The following is a 17,261-nucleotide window of genomic DNA, read 5'->3' as shown; positions in this document are numbered from 1 at the left end:
CAAAAAGGACGGGTTACACTTAAATCCTCGGGGGACCAATATCCTGGCAGGGAGATTAGCGGGGGCTACTGAGGTGACTTTAAACTAGAATGGTTGGGGGGTGGGAATCAAATTAAAGCGGCTAGGTGTGAGGAGGTTAGTTCACAACAGAGGGATGGGAACCAGTGCAGAGAGACAGAGGGGTGTAAAGTGAGCGTAGAAGCAAAAAGTACAAAGGGGAAAAGTAAAAGTGGCAGGCCGACAAATCCAGGGCAAGCATTAAAAAGGGCTAAGAGAGTTGTAAAAGAGTGCCTGAAGGCTTTATGTGTCAATGCAAGGAGCATTCGTAATAAGGTGGATGAATTGAAAGTGCAGATTGTTATTAATGATTATGATATAGTTGGGATCACAGAGACATGGCTCCAGGGTGACCAGGGATGGGAGCTCAACGTTCAGGGATATTCAATATTCAGGAGGGATAGACACGAAGGAAGGGGAGGTGGGGTGGCGTTGCTGGTTAAAAAAGAGATTAACGCAATAGAAAGGAAGGACATAAGCCGGGAAGATGTGGAATCGATATGGGTAGAGCTGCGTAACACTAAGGGGCAGAAGACGCTGGTGGGAGTTGTGTACAGGCCACCTAACAGTAGTAGTGAGGTCGGAGATGGTATTAAACAGGAAATTAGAAATGTGTGCAATAAAGGAACAGCAGTTATAATGGGTGACTTCAATCTACATGTAGACTGGGTGAACCAAATTGGTAAAGGTGCTGAGGAAGAGGATTTCTTGGAATGTATGCGGGATGGTTTTTTGAACCAACATGTCGAGGAACCGACTAGAGAGCAGGCTATTCTGGACTGGGTTTTGAGCAATGAGGAAGGGTTAATTAGCGATCTTGTCGTGAGAGGCCCCTTGGGTAAGAGTGACCATAATATGGTGGAATTCTTCATTAACATGGAGAGTGACGTAGTTAATTCAGAAACAAAGGTTCTGAACTTAAAGAGGGGTAACTTTGAAGGTATGAGACATGAATTAGCTAAGATAGACTGGCAAATGACACTTCAAGGATTGACGGTGGATATGCAATGGCAGGCATTTAAAGGTTGCATGGATGAACTACAACAATTGTTCATCCCAGTTTGGCAAAAGAATAAATCAAGGAAGGTAGTGCACCCGTGGCTGACAAGAGAAATTAGGGATAGTATCAATTCCAAAGAAGTAGCATACAAATTAGCCAGAGAAAGTGGCTCACCTGAGGACTGGGAGAAATTCAGAGTTCAGCAGAGGAGGACAAAGGGCTTAATTAGGAAGGGGAAAAAAGATTATGAGAGAAAACTGGCAGAGAACATAAAAACGGACTGTAAAAGCTTTTATAGATATGTAAAAAGGAAAAGACTGATAAAGACAAATGTAGGTCCCCTGCAAACAGAAACAGGTGAATTGATTATGGGGAGCAAGGACATGGCAGACCAATTGAATAATTACTTTGGTTCTGTCTTCACTAAGGAGGACATAAATAATCTTCCAGAAATAGTAAGGGACAGAGGGTCCAGTGAGATGGAGGAACTGAGCGAAATACATGTTAGTAGGGAAGTGGTGTTAGGTAAATTGAAGGGATTGAAGGCAGATAAATCCCCAGGGCCAGATGGTCTGCATCCCAGAGTGCTTAAGGAAGTGGCCCAAGAAATAGTGGATGCATTAGTGATAATTTTTCAAAACTCGTTAGATTCTGGACTAGTTCCTGAGGATTGGAGGGTGGCTAATGTAACCCCACTTTTTAAAAAAGGAGGGAGAGAGAAACCGGGGAATTATAGGCCGGTTAGCCTAACGTCGGTGGTGGGGAAACTGCTGGAGTCAGTTATCAAGGATGTGATAACAGCACATTTGGAAAGCGGTGAAATGATCGGACAAAGTCAGCATGGATTTGTGAAAGGAAAATCATGTCTGACGAATCTCATAGAATTTTTTGAGGATGTAACTAGTAGAGTGGATAGGGGAGAACCAGTGGATGTGGTATATTTGGATTTTCAAAAGGCTTTTGACAAGGTCCCACATAGGAGATTAGTGTGCAAACTTAAAGCACACGGTATTGGGGGTAAGGTATTGGTGTGGGTGGAGAATTGGTTAGCAGACAGGAAGCAAAGAGTGGGAATAAACGGGACCTTTTCAGAATGGCAGGCGGTGACTAGTGGGGTACCGCAAGGCTCAGTGCTGGGCCCCCAGTTGTTTACAATATATATTAATGACTTGGATGAGGGAATTAAATGCAGCATCTCCAAGTTTGCGGATGACACGAAGCTGGGTGGCAGTGTTAGCAGTGAGGAGGATGCTAAGAGGATGCAGGGTGACTTGGATAGGTTGGGTGAGTGGGCAAACTCATGGCAGATGCAATTTAATGTGGATAAATGTGAAGTTATCCACTTTGGTGGCAAAAATAGGAAAACAGATTATTATCTGAATGGTGGCCGATTAGGAAAAGGGGAGGTGCAACGAGACCTGGGTGTCATTATACACCAGTCATTGAAAGTGGGCATGCAGGTACAGCAGGCGGTGAAAAAGGCGAACGGTATGCTGGCATTTATAGCGAGAGGATTCGAGTACAGGAGCAGGGAGGTACTACTGCAGTTGTACAAGGCCTTGGTGAGACCACACCTGGAGTATTGTGTGCAGTTTTGGTCCCCTAATCTGAGGAAAGACATCTTTGCCATAGAGGGAGTACAAAGAAGGTTCACCAGATTGATTCCTGGGATGGCAGGTCTTTCATATGAAGAAAGACTGGATGAACTGGGCTTGTACTCGTTGGAATTTAGAAGATTGAGGGGGGATCTGATTGAAACGTATAAGATCCTAAAGGGATTGGACAGGCTAGATGCAGGAAGATTGTTCCCGATGTTGGGGAGGTCTAGAACGAGGGGTCACAGTTTGAGGATAGAGGGGAAGCCTTTTAGGACCGAGGTTAGGAAAAACTTCTTCACACAGAGAGTGGTGAATCTGTGGAATTCTCTGCCACAGCAAACTGTTGAGGCCAGTTCATTAGCTATGTTTAAAAGGAAGTTAGATATGGCCCTTGTGGCTACAGGGGTCAGGGGGTATGGAGGGAAGGCTGGGTTCTGAGTTGGATGATCAGCCATGATCATAATAAATGGCGGTGCAGGCTCGAAGGGCCGAATGGCCTACTCCTGCACCTATTTTCTATGTTTCTATGTTTCTATGTTTCTATGATTGAATACCCAGTCATAATTTGACCGTAACTATAGCTGAAAACCTTTTTCTCACAGCACAGATATACACAATGGGCCAGCCTGTAAGTGATAGTTAAGCGCAAGCAGTTCCAAGCTCCTGGGAGTGCACATCTCACACAACCTCTCATGATCCCAGAACACATTCTACAGAATCAGAAAAGTTCCCCTAAGCTTCTACTTTCTGAGGAGGCTGAAAGGAGCTGGACTTTGCATATCTACAGTATACTTGCATTATTCTATAGATGCACAGTAGGGAGCATCCTAACAAGCTGCATCACTGCATGATACGGAAACTGCACTGCAGCGACAGGAAGGCTCTACAATGGGACGCTTAAACTGCCCAATGCATCACCAGCACCAACCTATCTGCCATCAAGGACATATATACAGAAAGGTGCCAGAAAAGGGCCAGTAACTTCATGAAGGATACCTGGTCCTAGTCATGGACTAATTATTTCACTCCCGTCAGGGAGGAAGCTACATAGCATCCACACCAGGACCACCAGACTCAAAAACAGTTACTTTCCCCAAGCAGTAAATCTGATCAACACCTCCATACCCCCAACAACCACTACTTTACCATTTTCTGTCAGTCACCTCATGTACAGACACTCCTGTGCCTAGCGTCACTTTATGGACACACAATCAATTTATGTATATAAGCCATCTTATGTATTTATATTTATTATGTTTTTAATATTATTATTGTGTTCTTTTACATATTGTGTGTGTGTGTTTTTATGCTGCATTCTGGAGTAACAATTATTTTGTTCTCCTTTACAATTGTGTGCTGGAAATGACATTAAACGATCTTGAATTTTGAATCTCCACCCTTAATTACTATTCACAAAACAATTTTCTTTTTTTTTGGCATATGCCTGCATTCGTGCGAGTCTGTGTGCGTGCGTCTGCACGTCCATGTGTGCGTCCGTGATGATGTCTTTTTCATGGCTTTTACAAGGTGCGGAGCGAGAGAGAGACTGTGTGGCGAGCCACTCCACACACAGACATTTTCGCAGTATTTTCCCTTTTATTTTTACGAGGTCGAGTTGCCATCTCGACACTCAACCCGGCACGGATGGAAAGCGTACTCGGGAGCAGACCCAATTAGTTTCGAACCCAGGAACCTCCGCTCCCGTGTCCAGCGCCAATATCGTTGCGCCACCAGCCGGCCCCACAAAACAATTTTCAAGGCCGCTCAGTGACCAGGGTAAAACCAGAAACAGTAATTACAAAGATCAAGCCAGGTTTTACCAAAGGATACAAAGATGCCAAAATATTAATATGTTAATACTTGAGTACATTATCTTTATTTTTGGTGGAGGCACAAGGAGATTTTCAAGCAACAATGGAAGGTGTAGCAATAATGACTAGCGAAGGGTAGTGAGAATGGAAGTGAAAGGAAATGGAGAAATGACTTTCAGAATAAGTAGGCAGATGTAAATGAGGAGAAACATATGAGAACATTTATATTTATCAACTGCCTTTGGATATTACTCTTTTTAATTTCCATATAATGACCACTAAGTCTATTAGTTAATGAGAATTCTGTTCACCATCTTGATATGAAATTAAGTTTAACTATTTGATCCTGATATTAAATATTCTTCCTCTGTTAATTTATTCTGAAAGCCCTGTAGATAAATTCCTATCATATTCCATTCTAAGTATTTTATTTCAAATGTGAATGGCAATGATGGGATTAGTGAATACTAGATTGTAAACTTGCAGATCAAATTCCAATCATTTACAATTCATCCTCTACAAATAATTCATTTGACCACTTTTATTTAAAAGGACTGCCAATGTAATTGTTGCTATTTCTTGGATTAACAAAGATTATTTTAAGCATTTAAATGTGAAAGTTTCTGCTCCTGAAATTTAGAAAAAGACATGTTTGGAATCTCTTGGCTCTCCAGACACAATGAAAACATCTGACTGAATAATTAAAGAAGAGAAGACAAGAAACCAATTAAAAAATTCTTCAGTCTTAATCTGTTTCCAGTCTTTATCTGCTTGCCATCACATGACATAATTAAAATGTACAATTGCTACTGTGCTAATCTAGTGACTGACTTTTCTACCTGAATAAGTGCGTTTCAGTCCAGCTTTTAATCCCTGAGGTGGTTCATCAGTAAACTTTATCGACATTTGCAGTAGAGTAATAGGAAAGTGCTTATGGACCTCAGTAGTTATCCACAGTCGGAATGAGTCCTGAACAGTCTCAGTTTCTGTAATTGTATCCATCAATTCGTCCATGAAATCCAGTCCCAGGTGGCAGTTTTGCAGTAAAGCCCAACCTCCCTTAGAAGGAATCACAAAGGCAATTAACTTCATTGCATTTGAATTTTTTAAAAAACACAATAAAAAGAATATTTAGTTACAGCTGTGAACAGATAATAATAACTCTTAATGTGTTAATATTTTACGTTGATATTTTTCCTGGTTTTTGCACTTCCCTTTACAGCTTAGTGCCAAGTCTCTACCCATCAACTCTCATCACTGAGCTGTTAACTCCAGGAACTCATCCAATAAGAGATTGGAAATATACCCAATTCTCAGTGGTATCTCATGTTGAAGTTATAATATGCCTTGGAACTACAAACATAATTTCTACGACTATTTAAATCTTTGGTACTTTAACGAGGAAGTTTGTACATAAATTAATGATTGATATTCTTCTTACACTTGACATGGCCTGCTGTAGCAATCTGCGTGCATGTGTCTCTTGGCCCTGGCCCATGGAGACACTTCGAGTCTCAATTTTCAATCTCTTTCCAAGAGCAATGATGCGGTCTGTAGGATCAGATCCCATGGAGAGGAAACAGATGAGAGGGGTCCTAGGGTCAGATTCCTCCCAGCTCTTTTCAAGGTCCAAGTTGACACTTTCCACATACCTCTTTCCCATAGAGTCGGTGATATATTTATGAGCCTGTATGTAAACAAAAGAACTATTGATGATTTTTATTTTAAAAGACAAATATTTTGTATCCATTTTGTGGGTTTATTTCGTAAATGGCCAAGAATTCAATACAAATGAAAATATTTCTGCAGTTTTCACTGTGTCACATACCCCGTGACGGGTTGAAGAACCAGCAGAAATGGAAAACGCTTTGGAGTCCAGTATTGCTATTAATATTATTTATTAGTAACTATGCAACACAGTAATTTAAATGCAGATAAATCAAACAGGTTAGCAATGATTATATATAAGTAAGTGTGGAATATATTGGAAAGCTAAGCTTCTTCAAGTCTAGGGGTAAATAGATAGTCTTACGACAATGAGTAAAGTTCAGTTCAGTTCGTGGTGTTGAGTTAAGTAGTGATGGAGAGAGAGAGGGAGAGACTTGAGTCTTCAGGTGAGCTGATGCCGTCAATCTTCCCGTTGTCCTCCGAAATCCTTTAAAAGTCACCGACTGTGACTTCAACAAAGGGCACCATTCTTCTGTGGTGGAATCATCAACCCAGGCAAAGGTTGGACACATGGATAACTCCCCACCGGTCAATCCCTTTTCTCTCTGCAAGAGCCACTGAACGATCCGCCTGATCGATCCTCCAAAAACCCACTTTTTCTGTGGGCACAACAAAAGCTCATTCAGTGTCCAAAAACATGTGCTCCAGGTCTATCATCTGACCTCCTATTTATCTCACTGTACTGAGTACCAACTGTCTCTCAAATAACTCCTCCTTTCTTTGTATGCGTAAGAATGCACTAGCAGGCCATGTCCTTGGGAAGTATAAACATGCTCCAGAGAAACCATAACATCGATTGTCCATCAAATAACGCCACCCTCGGTCACCATAGCAACTTACAAGCTGCTCCATGCCCTCTCTCTCCGAACTCAGCAGAAATCCAAAAGTTCCTCTTGCCTTAAAGTGACAGTCCACAGGAAATATGAACCTTAGGGGTTCATAACACAATCTTAAAGCAGTCTTCGTCTCTCTCTCTCTCTTTCTTTCTCACTCTCTTAAAAACAAGATGTCGGTGTTAAAAGCACAGTTCATAGGGGTAATCGAGCACAATTCATACGGGTAATCTAGGACCCCCTCATAACTGTGCCTGAATAGAAGTGAATAGAATGGAGTCTATGGAAAACATCGCTATCAGACTGTCAGCTTTCTATTAGTCCAGGGGTTCCCAATCTATTTTATAGCAATGAGCCTTATCATTAACCAAGGGGTCTATGGACTCCAGGCTGGGATCCCATTAGTCCAATGGGCAAATGCCTCAAAGGGTAGTGTACCATAAAGAGAGTAAAGTCACTCTCTATAAAGAGCTAGGAGTATTCCTAGAATTAAATGATTGTGGCCAAGAGGCTTGAGGTTATTGATTTTAAGACACAGCTACATACAGTATCATCAATTGTCATCACCTTGGCTGAGTTTGTAGCATATTCACCTTGCCTCTAGTCAGTAGGTTGAGATTCAAGCCACTTTTCAAATAATCTGGGCAACACAGCCATGGAAGATTATCAGAAACTATTATATTCTTAATACTTATTTCACTTACCAGATGGTTTCTGGTAAGAAATGAAACAAATATTTTAAAAATCTTATGCAATATGCACAAAATGCTGGAGGAACACAGCAGGTCAGGCAGCATCCATGGAAATGAACCAACAGTCAATGTTTCGGACCGAGATCCTTCTTCACGATTTGAGAAGGAAGGGGGAAGATGCCGGAATAAAAAAAGTGGGGGGAATGGGAAGGAGGATCATTAGAAGGTGATAGGTGAAGCCAGGTGGGTGGGAAAGGTAAAAAGCTGGATAGGAAGGAATCTGATAGGAGAGGAGAGTGGACCATGGGCGAAAGGGAAGGAGGAGAGCACTGGGGAGGTGATATGCAGGTGAAAGGAGGTAAGAGGCCAGAGTGGGGAATAGAAGAAGAGGGGAGGGGGAGGGAAAATATTTTTTTTACCAGAAGGAGAAATTGATATTCATGCCATTAAGTTGGAGACTACCCAGATGGAATATAAGGTGTTGGTCCTCCATGGTGAGGGTGGCCTCATTATGGCACAAGAGGAAGCCATGGACCGGCATGTCAGATCAGGAATGGGAATCAGAATTAAAATGTTTGGCCACCAGGAAGTTCCACTCATGGTGGATGAAGTGGAGGTGGTCAATGAAGCAGTACCCCAATTTACCACTGGTCTCACCAATGTAGAGGAATCCATATTGGAAGCACAGGATTACAACAGACGGCCCCAGCAAGTTCACAGATGAAGTGTTGCCTAATCTGGAAGGATTATTTGGGGCCCTAAATGGAGGTGAGGAAGGAGGTGAATGGGCAGGTATAGCACTTTGGCCACTTCCATGGATAAGTGCCGGGTGGGAGATTAGTGGGAAGGGACAAATGAAGAAAGGAATCATGGACAGAGGGTTTCCTGTGGAAAACGGAGGGAGGGAGGAAGGTAAAGATGTCTTTAGTGGAGATGGCAGAGATTGTGGAGAATGATGTGTTGAATGCGCAGGCTCATAGGGTGGTAGGTAAGGACAAGAGGAACTATCACTGTTAAGGCATCAGGAAGATGGCGAGAGTGCTGATGTGTGGGAAATGGAGCATTGTTCTCTCTCTCTCTTTCGCTGCAATGTGAATACACCAGTTAAAGCCATCTTCTATGTACATGCTTTTATTTAATTGATATGTAGTTGTGCACAGACACGACAAAAAGCAGTTATCAATCAGTTGTTATTTGCAAAATCTCCACCTGTGCAATTGTTCTGTCTGGACACCAGGATCGGACTAATAAGAGTTTGTGAAAGCAGTCCAGTGATTCGTGGTAACCATCAGGCATAAACACCTCCTCTTCCGGGGCATCTTTATCAAACCAGATTTTCCATTGCTTCTCATTTCGACCAACCTATAGATGTCATAAATGCACAGAGGTTAGCGTGACAGTATTACAGCTCAGGTTGTTCCATAGTTCAGAGTTCAATTCTGCCCCCATTCTGTGGGGAGTGTCTGTATATCCTCCCTGTGGAATGTGTGAGGTTTCCCTGGGTGCTCTGGTCTCCTCCCACAGTCCAAAGACACACTGAGTAGGTTAATTGTCCTGTGATTAGGCTAGGGTTAATCAGAGTTGCAGCATTGAGGGGTGTTGGCTCAAAGGGCCTACTCTGCGCTATATCGCTAAAAAAAAATAGAATTCCATTCATGCCTGTCCTCGAAGTAAAACTAAGGCTCCCAAACCTAAGTAACTGTTAACTGTGTAGATTAAATGAACTTGAACAGCAGCTTCAGGAGCTAAAAAGCTGAGAGGCAAATCTGTCAATATTAAGTACTCACGCCTATTCTCTTGAGTGACTTTGGAATAGAAATTTAGTGGTTGCCATTATCTTTTTCATTCAATATGATGGTTTCTCTGCTGTCCACTTCTATGACTGTTAAGTTTTGGGATACACTATTGCTCAACACATTTTATCTGACCATATTTTTATTTATATCATTACTGATTTCAGGGGAAATCCATTATTCTGACCATCCTTTTCTTTCCTAATTATATTTTTTGGTGCTTATTATCACTTGCAAGATTCTTTCTCCCGACTACTAGTTTCTTGTAATGTCCCTTTTATCTGCTCAAAGGCAATCTTGGCCCCATATGGTTCAGGTAAGACCTGCTTAGCAGAATACAAAATAGAACCTTTCTTTTTCACAATACTCTTTCAACTACATGCTCAAATTTCTAAATGGTTAATCTTTATGTATTTGATTCAGATGATAATCCTTGAGGTCCTTTTCGTTAACTTGGCTCCTAATTCCTTCTGCTCTGCAAGCAGTACTTTTTGTCTATTCTTTTCTGCTCTGCATGCATCCCTTGTGTCATAAGCACAAATGTCAACATGGATCATAACACTTGGATACTTCTCTGATAGCTTTGATAGCCTTGCAAATTTCTTCAATATGGCCCTCACCATTACAGGTAACAAACAATTGGAGATTTTTGATTACACTTACAATATACATTCTGCCCCTGTTGATGATTAAGTGCCAACTACATGATACTTCCTCTTGTAATCCCTAATTCTAGGTCCATGGTCCTCTGCTCCACATTCTAGCCTAATTTCCAACAAATGTTTATCCTTAAGCTCACAGGCAGCAAGCATATTGTCATTGGCAGATCTAAATTTGAGTGGATCTAACACCTTCTATGTACACCATTAGTTACTGGTTACTCCAAAGCTGTTCCAATCTTGTACATTTTATATGGTGTGACCAAGATCTTCAACAAACCATATTGATAATTTATCTCTCTTATGTAAAGGAAAAATCTCCAAGTTTCACTGAAGCACAGTGTCTCTGAACCTGTTGAATTTAAGGAGACATCTACAGGCAAATGCTGACAATGTGGTTCACGTGCCAGCACGATTCTGGAAGTGTCCTTCAATATAAACCTTCCAGGGTTTCGAAGATGGGGGTGTTCTGTGAGACACTATATAAAATACACAGTAGTGAGGACTAGGTTTAGAGGAGGTACCAGGAGACACACATGGGAACTCTCCAGACTGTCATTCTTTAAAAATTACAGATCTCCAGGCCCAAAGAAGCCCTTATGCATATCGACATGGAGCCTTTGAGACACTGGTCCAATTGCTTCTGCACACCATACTGTGCACCGGCAAATTGGAAAGGCATCAAGGTCAGGTGTATTCCCAGGGGTGGCAAAGAGCTGCTGTGCTAAACCGGAAAAGAAAAGAGTCTTTTCTCTCAAGAAATGTACTCAACAGGACCTGCCTCCAGAAATGACTTGTTGTCTTGCTTTAGTTACAACAGACCTTGCACTTAAAAGGTGAAGTTTGATATTGAATGCTGCACCCTTAGAAAAAACCATGTGTTTATACCTTGCACTTGGATGATGTTGCAACACAGTCAACTGCATAGGTAGAAGTGGTTGGATGCTGTAATTATGATAACAAGCAGGCCTAACAAATTTCATGCACGTTCTGCACTTGGTTGAATAGGTGCAAATTAATCACGTTACAAAGCCAGCACCCATTTTGTTGCATTTTCCAATTTAGCCTCTAAAAATTAAAGTTAGGAGATGCAGCTATGATTGAAGATTTAATTGAATATCTGCTCAGTCAATCACATCAGAAGATTTTACACACATTGCATATCATACTTCAACATTTGCCTAATTATGCAGCCAAAGCTTAATAATAGATGTATTTTACTCAATATATAATGATGCATTCAGTGGCACTCAAACTGATTACCTTGTACATTACCTGGACAAGGATATCTCTGAATTGATGGAGTTTACTAAGTTCAACTAGATTAAGCCAAGTCATATCAAGTATCCATTTGGCAGGTTTCTGGGGACAGGTTTTGAAGTCCAGAGCGGCACCACCTAAAATTACATAGAAGGACATATATTATATTACATGGAGTCCACAATCAAAATCATCATAAATTTATCAGAGCGTCAGTGAAGTAACTATATGTCAGTACCTCCAATTGAACTCTGTCTTTCTGTGTGTTTTCCCCCAGCCATCATTCTGTATTTTTGTATTGCCATGTGCTCTTGTTTGGTTTCATGCCCCATGTGCTCCTGTCCCCGCTCCTGCTCTACTCCAGCCCCTGTATTACTGAGTACTCTGGTTCTCACCTATTCTTCTTCTTCTTCTTTTTTGTTTTATGGTGGTTGGCAAACAGTTTTTCAGTGCATTACCGCCACCTGCTAGACTTGTGGTGTTCCAACCAAATATATGCTGGAGTTCTCTACTTTAGACAATCTAGTTCAGCCTGCAGTTCTCTATTAGCATCACTCTGTAGTTGCAATTCCTCGTGACTGCTTAATTAGATAATGCTGCAAACAGCTATTCTTCCCTAATTTTGTCACGTTTTCATGTAGTTGCAGTACCTCAATTACATTGATTTCATCTACATCACTTGTAAGACTAAAATCGTCTTGTTAAAGAATAGTAATTATCGCACGTTATACTTTTAAAATTGTTGTTTTTCCAAGTCTATCTGCTTTTCCAGGTTTTCCTTTTCTTGGATCGTAGCCTGCAGTTGTTTACTGAAACCTCGGAGATCTTCTTCATTTGCTTCCATGTTTTCATTTTGTAATCTGAATGCAGATAATTCACTTTGCAACAAATTCCTTTTCCTTTTGTATCCTTGTAATAATTTCCTCCATTTTCCAATCTCTTTTCCAACTCACAGTTGTTCTTGTTGGGTACTTCTATTTGTTGTTGGAGTTCTGCACATTTACCCTGGGCTTCAACCATAAAATCTGAGGATTTTCCTTAAGTTCTGAAACATATTTCTTAAATTCTTGACCATTTGCGATAAATATACTGCATTAAGATTCCATCTCCCCTGCCTGTGAACTGTTGGATCCTCCATTCAGTGTTTCTTTGACTTCTTCCTACCTAATCCCTTTAATACCCAGATACTTTTCTGCAGGCTTGACTATAATTTTAATTTTTTCAGTTCTTTTGTTTGTTTGCACTGAAAAATTAATTGCATCCACCATAAAAAGTATGAAATCCTTTCTACTCATTAATAGTGTATTCTTATTTTTCATATTATAGCCCTCACAATTCACCAGTTTATTATTCCTTGTATTTGTTTGCTTGACAGCCTTTTTCTCAGCCAATTCTTTCACTGCCTCTGCATAACTGATTCCTTGAGTTACTTTTACATGTTGTATCTCAGCTGCCTTCTTGCTATAAATGCACCCTTGATAAGCTGCGTTTTGTTCCTCGCCACATTTGCAGCATTTCAGCCTAGCTCCCGCTTCACATTTCCCATATTCATGTTCTCCAGCGCATCTCCCACATCTTTGCTTTCCTCTGCAGACTGCCGCAATGTGCCCGAATTCTGACATTTATAGCACCTTAAAGGCAGTGGTATATATATTCTAACCGCATAACACATATACCCTAAGTAAACGTTAGTCAGCAATCTCTCTTCATCAAAGTTAATCATTACTGATAAACTATCACACTTTTTCCCGTTTCTTGTAACTTGCAAACGTTTGGCCTCAATAATTTTTGCTCCTTTTATGTTCTGTTTAATCTCATCCATAGTAACTTTTGTTGATATCCCCGAAATAACTCCTCTAGTCCACTTTCTATTGTTGGGTGTTGGGTATTGAGCATTATACTTCTTTGCCATCTACTTTACTTAATCTTATCACTTTGCCTTGCTGAGCACTATCCCGACAAATCACTAATAGCAATCCATTTCGTAAAATCTTTGTTCTTTTAATCTCGCCTATAATTTTGTTGAGCATCTTCATCAAACGAATCGGGTTCCAATCACCAAGACGCTCCAGCTTAGCTTAGTTTTATAATTGCTTTAATCTCATCTTCTTTCCATTGCTTTGCTGTCCTGTTTTGATCATCTACTGACTCCTCAGAGTTTGATATCCCGTACCTCTGCTTTCTTTTCTTCCTCTTTCCATTCCTTTCCTCTTTCCCGCCAACCTCCATCTCTAGTTCACTTCCACTCTTGCCAAAAACTTCCTTCAACAGCTTGGCTCTTTCCTTGATGTTCTCTCTCCCTGCCATTTTCCAGTGAGCTCCACAATCAACTCCTGCTCTCCTACTCACAACGTCCAACACTCGAACATCTGCCAACTTCAGTCGCCTGATCTCGGCTCTCACCTGTTTTTCATTATTACCCGTTTTGCGGCCACTTGTGTCTTATCATGCTCCACCTGTCATCTGCCTCTCTGTTTATTGTTCAGTGTATTTTAGTCCTGTGTTTTCACCTGTTTGTTGCCAGATTGTGCCAGTGAGTTTTCCTGAGCCTTCCAGCATTCATATCTGATCTCTTGTCTGTCTGAATATCAACTCTGCCTGTTTCCTGATTCTGGTTTTTGGATTTCTCTGGAATTTTTGATCTCTGCCTGAACTTTGATGCTGACTTTGTTGCCCCTTGGGATTTGCTACTCAGTAAATATCACAGTGTGCACAGTATTTGGACTGCAATTGGGTCCCTGCTTCAGCATCCTGCCACTATATTGGTCATGGGGACACAATTGGGCGATTGCTTTGCAGGACGTTGCTGGTCAGTATGCGAACGTGATCCAGCAATTTCAGTTGCTTATCATTTTAAATCTCTATCTCACTCCAACCCACATGATCATTGACCTCTTGTGCCATTCCAGTGCAGCTCAACCCAAGGTCAAGGAACACTATCTCATTTTAAATCAAGGCATAGCACAGCTTTCAGCTCTTAGAGAATTCAATCATTTTGGATCATCAGCCATTCCAGTTTTGTGCCTCACCTTCACAGTGCCTGGTTTCCTTTCATCTTGCTCGTAATGTGAGCAATTTCTGTTTGATTTCGAATTTACGACATCGACTGTATTTTGGTTTTGGACAAAAATATGGCAAGATACAACACAGTAGACACTCTCCTTAGAAATTAATTATGTGGCCGAGACCACAACTAAACTCTGTGCTCTACAATTTAGTAGTCACAAAAGCATTTTGGCAATTTTTATTTAAAGTTATAAATTCACTGCAGATGAATTACCTTTAATGAGAATGAAAAATTCTTCATGCTTAACCTTGTGGCGCTGCATGTCAATTTTCAACGTGAGCAGCAGTGTGAAAAGGAATTTGTGTTGTTCATACAGTCCACGAGCTGTATATGCATAGATTTCGTATGTCATATAATCAATGATGCTCAGTACTCTCTTGCTGGTGAATGGACTTCTGATAGATCTGGTGGAATTTGTTTAGGACAGAAATGAAATAAAAATCTATATTAAATACAACATACATAGACTTAATATAAAAATCAGTGAAAATTGGTGGGACAAGCAAATAGAGGAAATTAACTACAATGCTGAATCCAATTACAGACAACTGTTACCAACCTGACTAATGATAGGTCGAAGATCCCAAGGAATTGCCTCAGAGAAGTTTGATACATCACATTCACCATGCTCATCTCAACAACCAGGAAATAAAGAATACTGCCTCTTGTAGCAACTGTATGAAAATAAAGCAATATTTCATAATTTACTCTGTACAATGGCAACTTACAGCAATGCAAAATTAAATTCAGATCTAAATGCTTATTAGACTGCCCACTAAAGCCCATTATTTATTTCCTTAAAAGAGAATTCCTCTTTTGTAAAGAACAATGTGGCCAGAAATATTATGTAAAAAAAAGGACCATTCAGCATATTGAGTCTGCTCTGCCATTCAATCTCAACTGATTTAATATATCTCTCTACTGCATTTTCCGCTCAACCTTTAATGTCCTTACTAATCAAGAATTTTTCAACCTCCTTTTAAAATACACACAATGACTTGGCCCCCACAGCCAGTATCGTAATGAATTCCACAGATTCACCACCCTCTGGTTAAATAAATTCTTCTTCTTATCTGGTCTAAAAGGATGTTCTTCTATTCTAAGGCTGTGCCCTCTGGTCCTAGTCTCTCACACCATTGGAAACAGCTTCTCCATCCACTCTACTGGGATTTTCAATATTCAATAGGTTTGAATATCTGCCCTACTTTGAGTTCAATATATATATTCAAAGACTGGGTTGGAACTTCCCATTCCAACATCATCATTAAGTCAATTTTATTATAGTGTAGCTCTTCTAATTTTACAGCTTCATGTTAGGAAACTGCACAGCTGAAAGATCATTGACTTTTAATTTAATCAGGCTGGGAGCTTTCCTTCACTTGGCCTTATGGGTTGATGTCTCCAGAAATGCATGTTCCTTCCTTATATTAAATGGATACATTATTCATAAGCTGATACATTGAGAGGTTGGCAATTTATTTAGAGCAAAAAAAACTGCAGATGCTGGAAATCTGAAACAAAAACAGAGAATACTGGAAATGTTCAGTAGGTCAAGCAGAATCTGTGGGGAAAGAATCAGAGTTGACATTTTGAGTCATGGACTTCCACCAAATCTGTAAAGATGAGAAAACGTTTGATTTAATTTGCAGATAGGGGAGGTGGAAAGAACAGAGGGTACGTCAGCAATAGAAGAGAGGGAGGTAAGGTGAAACACACTTGTCTTCTCACATTTCCTATTCTGGTGAAGAGTGTTCAACACAAAACACCGACTCCTTTTGATTCCTCACTGATGCTGCTTGACTTGCTCAGTGTTCCAGCAATCTTAAATTTTTTGTTAGTGATTTTTCATTACAAACAATATTGGAAGTAAAAACAAGCAGTGATGAGCACTAAGTTCAAACAAACTTGTTTAGAAAGCCGATGTGCAGAGCCCAAGTCCATGAAAATGTGACAAAGAAAAGCACCAACATCTAAACAAAACTGCAGGAAAAATAGTTAATCATAAATACAAGAAATGAATATACTTCCTAGATTACAGTATCTATTTCAAACACTACCAATACACTTGCTGCAGAATTTTTTTCAAGAGTTAAATAAATGTGTGAGGAAATTTCTTGGGAAAGGTAAGCTGTTAAGAATATCATTGGAAAAATTGACATGGAAATTTGACTTAAGAAGGTTACAACTTCCAAATTTTAAGAATTTTTATAAAGCAAATCAACTTAGATTTATTGCATCTTTTTTTGACGAAGAAAAATCGGCAATGGATTAGAATAGAATAGAATTAGATAAGATAGGAGAAAATACACCCGAAGATTTTATATATAAATGGGAATCTAAATGGATACGGGAAAAGAAAGAATCTCCTATATTAAAACATTTGATTTATTTATGGAATAAGATAAACGTTGATGATGAAATAAGGAAATCTTTATTAGCAAGGAGACCTCCGATTCAAAATAGACATTCCTTTTACAATGGATAATCAATTTTTATATAATTGGTATCAAAAAGGGATTAGATGTATAGGAGACTGTTATGAAGGAGGTATATTGATGTCATTTGAACAATTAAAGAATAAATATAAAATATCAAATAACACTTTTTTGTTATTTTCAATTAAGGGCTTGCTTAAGAGATAAACTGGGTCAAACAATGTTATTGCCGAAACCTAATGAAATTGAAACTTTAATTCAAAAAGGAAAAATTAAAAAATTTACTACTTTTATGTATAATCTGATTCAAAAACAGACACTTAAATAA

The 17,261-nt window shown here is 40.0% G+C and overlaps 1 protein-coding gene across 1 annotated transcript in view; it reads right to left on the bottom strand.

Moving 5' to 3' along the window:
• LOC134356604 (dynein axonemal heavy chain 5-like) overlaps nt 1-17,261 on the bottom strand; it is a 197,532-nt gene that overhangs the window by 19,064 nt on the left and 161,207 nt on the right. Inside the window, exons 68-73 of the mRNA XM_063067562.1 lie at nt 15,058-15,172; nt 14,712-14,902; nt 11,447-11,568; nt 8,929-9,081; nt 5,908-6,153; nt 5,306-5,525 (exon numbers count right to left, since the gene is read on the bottom strand). Coding sequence (XP_062923632.1) covers nt 5,306-5,525; nt 5,908-6,153; nt 8,929-9,081; nt 11,447-11,568; nt 14,712-14,902; nt 15,058-15,172 — 1,047 coding nt within the window. The remainder of the gene's footprint in view (nt 1-5,305; nt 5,526-5,907; nt 6,154-8,928; nt 9,082-11,446; nt 11,569-14,711; nt 14,903-15,057; nt 15,173-17,261) is intronic.

Source organism: Mobula hypostoma, chromosome 14 (assembly GCF_963921235.1).
Source record: "Mobula hypostoma chromosome 14, sMobHyp1.1, whole genome shotgun sequence".
NCBI classification, from domain to species: Eukaryota; Metazoa; Chordata; class Chondrichthyes; order Myliobatiformes; family Myliobatidae; genus Mobula; species Mobula hypostoma.
Note: the sequence above shows the minus strand (reverse complement) of the source record. Positions and strands in the feature narration are given on the sequence as shown.